This window comes from Bos taurus, chromosome 5 (genome assembly GCF_002263795.3).
Source record: "Bos taurus isolate L1 Dominette 01449 registration number 42190680 breed Hereford chromosome 5, ARS-UCD2.0, whole genome shotgun sequence".
NCBI classification, from domain to species: Eukaryota; Metazoa; Chordata; class Mammalia; order Artiodactyla; family Bovidae; genus Bos; species Bos taurus.
This window is the reverse complement of record NC_037332.1, coordinates 90,524,893-90,530,892: the sequence shown is the minus strand read 5'-3', so window position 1 is coordinate 90,530,892 and position 6,000 is coordinate 90,524,893. Positions and strand designations below refer to the sequence as shown.

At 44.2% G+C, this 6,000-nt stretch overlaps 1 protein-coding gene across 2 annotated transcripts in view; it reads left to right on the top strand.

Moving 5' to 3' along the window:
• Positions 1-540: 540 nt before the first annotated feature.
• The window catches only part of AEBP2 (AE binding protein 2), a 61,721-nt gene continuing 56,261 nt past the window's right edge, over positions 541-6,000 (top strand). The window contains exon 1 of one of the 2 annotated variants that reach the window (NM_001083485.3): positions 541-1,193. In NM_001083485.3, the coding sequence (NP_001076954.2) occupies positions 541-1,193 (653 nt within the window). Of the gene's footprint in view, positions 1,194-1,328; positions 1,557-6,000 lie in introns of those variants that run through there. The other variant, XM_010805458.4, reaches the window with a different exon arrangement.

The window sequence follows — 6,000 nt, the reverse complement described above, 5'->3', positions numbered from 1 at the left end:
CAGGAGCCTAGGGACTTGTTCGATTCTTGGCTCAGCGCCCGTGCGCCGGGGACGCTCCCCAAACACTCCCGGAATGAATGACTCGATCGTGAGCCCTCGGGGCGGGGGCTGTTAGAATCCACGGCCGGCGCCCAGCTTTTCGTTCCGCGTGTTCCGCCCGCCGCGCGGCCGGGGAAGGCGTGGGCAGCCCCCGCGGAAACTCTGAGTCCCGGCGGGTCCGGGCGGGGGCCCAGAGGGGGCGCGGCCGGGGGCGCGGGCGCGGAGCCCGCAGCCGAGGGGAGGCGCCACCGCGTGCCGCCGCGCAGGCGCGCAGCCGTCTCCGCGTGAGTGAGCGCAGTGGCGCGCCTGTCCCCGCGCGGGTTCCGTAGCGCGTGTGCAGGCTGACGCAGCTCGCGGGCCCTCCTCCCGCTCTGCCGCGGCGTCGGCCGAGTTTGGGGCGTTTGGGAGGGGGGCGAGGGAGCGAGAGTCGAGAGAGGGAGGCGGCGGCGGCGGCGGGGAGGCGGAGGAGCCAGAGGAGGAGGAGGAGGAGCAGGCGCCGCCATGGCCGCCGCTCTCACCGACATGGCCGACCTGGAGGAGCTCTCCCGCCTGAGCCCTCTGCCCCCTGGCAGCCCCGGGCCGGCGGCGCGGGGCCGGGCTGAGCCCCCCGAGGAGGAGGAGGAGGAGGACGAGGAGGAGGAGGCGGAGGCCGAGGCGGTGGCGGCGCTGCTGCTGAACGGCGGTGGGGGCGGCGGCGGAGTGGGGGGCGGCGAGGCGGAGACGATGTCGGAGCCGAGCCCCGAGAGCGCCAGCCAGGCCGGGGAGGACGACGACGAGGAGGAGGACGACGACGAGGAGGAGGAGGACGAGAGCAGCAGTGGCGGGGGCGAGGAGGAAAGCAGCGCCGAGAGCCTGGTGGGCAGCAGCAGCGGCGGGAGCAGCAGCGACGAGACGCGCTCGCTGAGCCCCGGCGCCGCCAGCAGCAGCAGCGGGGATGGGGACGGCAAGGAGGGCCTGGAGGAGCCCAAGGGACCGCGGGGCAGCCAGGGCGGCGGCGGGGGCGGCAGCAGTAGCAGCAGCGTCGTCTCCAGCGGCGGCGACGAGGGCTACGGGACCGGGGGAGGCGGAAGCAGCGCGACCTCCGGGGGCCGGCGAGGCAGCTTGGAGATGTCGTCGGATGGGGAACCCCTGAGCCGCATGGACTCGGAGGACAGGTCAGTACCCCGAAGCGTTCCTCCGCTTTCCTTCCTCCTCTGGCGCTCCTGGGCCCCTCCGAGGGGGACTTTTCTGCTGAGAGTCCCCCTGTTCCCCGAATCCTCGGCCCCTCCCCCCCACCCCCCCGGCTCTCAACTCGGAAACCTCTCCCTGCCGCCGCGCCCCTCTCGCTGCGGATAGCGGCTTCCAACTCTTCAAAACCCTTTTCCCCCCAACTCTCCTTTCCCCGCCCTCTTTCCCCCTCGGCTCTGCACTCCGTTCGGACCGAAGGACGGCTCCAACTCGGAAACCATCCCCAAAGTAGGCCCAGAACCTCCGGCGGAGCTGAAGAGGGCCTTGATGTACACACCTCGGTACACAAGGTTAGCTTCCCCGGGCGGTGTTGGCGAAGACTTGTCACAACTGTAACTGACAAGTGTTTTCCAACATGGCTGGTCTCGCCTGGATGTAAGAGAACTTCCTTGTTCAGGGAGGGGGACCCCAACCATCACTTTTCTTTTACTTAGGGAAAAAAAGACTATTCTTTTCTATTTGAGTAGCGCTTCCAGAATTCCTCATATCTTCCTTAACCTGGTCTCCAAAATGATTTTATTAACCTCTCTTTATTTGGTTGGTGGTCAAACTGGGGAGAAAGTTCTCAAACTGTACACATCGTTTTGTAAGAGAATAATGAGTTGGTGTCGTTTAAGGTAACTTGACCGAGCCGAAGAGAGTTGCAGTAGTAACAAAATGCAGTCTTAAGGTACAACATGTTAGTATGCGTTTTAAAATCTGTGTACACTAATGATTCAACATGAGTCGTGATTTTAGGTGATAATATTTAAAGTCATGTTTTGGCGAGATTTCTGAAGGGATTAGTAGTTTTCTAAAGCTTTTTAGAAAGAATGTGGAGACTGACAAAAATGCGCTTCATTTTTGGGGGGTTTTAAGATACTCATTGTTATGGTGTGTTTCAGATGTTATTGTCATTACTTTTCATCTCCGGAAGATTTCATATTTTAACTAATTGGTTGTTAATGTATTTTATTTTGATAGAACAGAACCACGTCATGCGTATTGTACTGCATCTAAAGTATATTAGCAGTTATTTTGACCGTCTGCTAATGTTTGAATGAGCAGTAGAATTTTAACAATCAGTATTGGCTTGGATTTGAAAGTTTAAGTATTCTAAAGTTCCAGGAGTTCTATTGTTAACTGATAAAAATGAACACATTGGCTTATATTTAGTATTATGAGGAATTCACAGCCCTAAATATTTTGAAAATACAGCATCAATTTCTATTTGACATTTATTTTAATATCTAAGGAAATAACTTTGAATGGGGTAAAATACACTGCAAACCTTGAAAAAATTGTCCTGAACTATGTAGGCAGGATAGGAAGGAGAATGTCTTTAAGAAAATCAAAAATTGGTGTGAACTGCCTAACGAAGCATGTATTATTTGTCGTTTTACTGTATACGCCTTCATTGGTACCAGTAGATACTTAAAAGTTTACATTAGTTCATACAATTCAGTGTCTTCCACAGTTGTTCTGTTTACCTAGCATACACACAAACTTGCCTAGTAGCACTGCAGGATTTAAATGTGCCAATCATTTCATTTTCACAACTCTGGTGCAAGGCTTAAACACAGAAGAAGCAAGTTAAGTGTCTTACTCAAAACAGTAACTATGGAATGGAAGTGGTGGAGCTGGATCTGAACAAAGGTTCTCAAGTCCCCTGCTAGTTCCACTTCACCAGAGTTAGAATTACTCTCTTTAAATAAGGTATAAGCAGTATATGCCAGATTGTTGGGTTTGTTTTTTTTTTTTAAATTTAATGTCTGTCTACTATTTCATTTTAGGAGACTGAGTAGTTGGTCCAGTAATACTTAAGCAAGTGGAGTTTTGACGTAATTTTTATTAGATACTCACTTGAATATGTAATTCTTACCTCATTTCAGAGTAAGGAGTAAGATGCTGGTGTCACAAGTCCAAATAAGGTTAAAATTTGATAAAAAGGCATACTTGCTCTTCTGGATGCTTAAATATTAGAGACTACAAAATACTATAATCTTTTTACCATTACAGGGTAATGAATTTATCACTTGTATGAAAAAACCTTTATTGCTAAGTGAAACTGGTTGTGATCTTGATAATATTAACTTTGAAATGCCCCCCTCCTTTGCTTTTCAGGTTTTTTTTTTTTTTTTTTGAGTTATTTTAAGTTTGCAAAGGATTCATAATTCTTATAAACTGCCATGCAGATTACATCAATCTGTGGATTTTATAGATTGATTTCATGGTGGGAAGTCTTTATATTTGTAACTGATGGAAGGATATCGTGGTTTTAAAGTGCTTTTTAAAAACATGAGGCATTCCTGTTGCAAAGATTTTATTATCATTAGAATTTACTCTTTTGTTAGAATGTCTATTGAGCTTTCACATTGAAATAAGATTATACTTTTGAGTTTATGTAACATTCTTTAGAACGTGTTGAAATATCTTAAATATTTTTAACTCTTAAGTGCTTCTTTTGAAGAAAGAACTAACTGTAAAGATTTGGATATAAAGCTTGTGATCCAAGGAGTCAGTTTACAACACATATTTGAAGTGTTGTGAAAATGATTAACTTATAAAATGATTAAGTCACACAATTCCAAAAACATTGTTTTCCCCAGGAGAAAGTTATTCAAAACCAGCGTTAAGTGTACTGATGTTTATTTTGGTAAGATTAGGAAACCTTAAAGTTGATATATGTTTACTCTTAACTTCGGTTATAAAGATAATGGAATTTTCTTTGGAGAGAATATTTAGCCATGTGAGGCCACTAAAAACTAGCTTTTGTTTAACTTTGAATCTAAGCTTAAGTACTTTTTAAAAAATTACCACCTTTTAAGCTGATTTCAGAGCCTAAGTTGACTTTTAAATAGAATTTTAGAACTTGAAATGCCTCTGAAATTTTTTTTTAGTGTAAAAGTTAGTTTATATTTTTAGTTGCTTGTCCGTATAAGTGAATTGATAATAACAGCCTGTATTTTGTGGTTATTTGTCTCTTTTTTGTATTATAGTTTTTCCTCCCCAGATAGAATATAAGGTATGATTTATTTTGAAAAAGCCACTTTTATCAGCCTTTCTAGGTAAATTCAGATGTCAAGTGATGGGTGCATATAGGGAAGGGCATTTAGTGTGAAGCTTAATCATCAGCATAGACTACAGGCCCTTACTGTTTTGAGAATTAACATTTGGATTCCCAGCTTTATGGGTTGCAAACTTTGAGGTTTAATTAAGATCATTTTGACGCTGGGAAAACAGGGTTATGTTGCCCACTTGCCCAGTAGTATGATTGGGAAGATTTTTTTTCTAGTATGGAGGCTAAACTTTTAAATTGGATTGATACTAGAAAGCTTCATGCTGAGGTTATCATCAAGATCTATTAAGGCTCTGTATGGTTGAGACAATCAAATACTGATAAAAGTATTTTGCTCATACTTCATGATGGAACTGCTTTTCACTATTTGCCTTTCAACTCTGAAGCAGCTGCTTATAGTCTCTCCGGAACCACTTTTAAGCTACCTTTTAGTTTTGACTAAATTTAGAGAAGAGCTGCTAACAATTTAGTCTCAGTTTTCATTGATTACGTATTGTAATTTTCAGTTAAGGAAGGTATGGCTCTGTGCTAAAAAGTAAACAACAGTAAAACTACAGCCTTCAGGATTGAACTTATATGGAAAGATTCAAGGGAACCATTTTACTTTTAAGAAACTTTGAGGCTGTTCTCCTTGGGTCAGTTAGGAAATCTTGTGTGTATGCTAGTTTGTTACCAAGCTTAGGTATTTACCATGTGCAGGAAGGACTCCATTGGATATGGTGAGAGATAGACAAAACACTTTCCTCTCATCCGTCTTGCATATTGCTCTGAAACTTTTAATTAGCACAAACTTTGATTTCAAAGTTAGCGATTTCACACCTTAACTATTGTGTTAGCTATTTATTGCTGTCTAACAAATATGCTCCAGATTTAGCAACTTAAAGAAACAAACATTTAGTACCACATGTGGTTTCTAGAAGTCAAGAACGGAGCTACTTAGCTGGGTGGTTCTGGCTTAGTCTCTTATTGCAGCAAAAGTGTTGGCCAGCACTGCAGTCATCTGAAGGCTTGACTGGGGCTGGAAACCATCTCACTTATATAGCTTTTGGCAGGTGGCCTCAGTTACCAGGTCAGTATCTCTATAAGGCTCCTTATGTGTTCTTAGGACCTAGCAACTAGTTTCCTCAGAGCAAGTCTTCTGAGAGAAAGAGAGCCAAGGATTTTATGACCTAAATGTACCTGCTCACATTTTCTTCATACATCTTCACTTAGCAGACAACATTTTCCCCACTTTTCTTTTTATTCATATTATGATACAAAATAATTGCTTCAAATTTCTGTTGATGGAGACAGCCTTTCAAAACCCTTCAAAATACCATGACAAATTAGGTCTTTTTAAATGATATTAATTTCTTCTTCCCTTTAATTAAAAGGAAATATGGTCTTCCTTTTAATTAAAAGAAAATGTGGTCTTTTAATTAAAAGGAAATATGGTATTGCTCTTAGTACCGTATTTGTGTTTCTTCCTTGCTTTTTCCTCCCAGTTTGTGGCTCTGTTCTATATAGATGGAAGGATGTAGAATATTGCAACATGAATAGCCTGTAATCAAGGGTCAAAGGATGAGATTCAAATCTTAGTATTGCTAACATCTTTGACCCTTAATTCCTTAACTGTAAGACCAGGTTAGGTTTTCCCATGAAGGTTTTATTAAGGTTTTCATGACTCTCTATTAAGA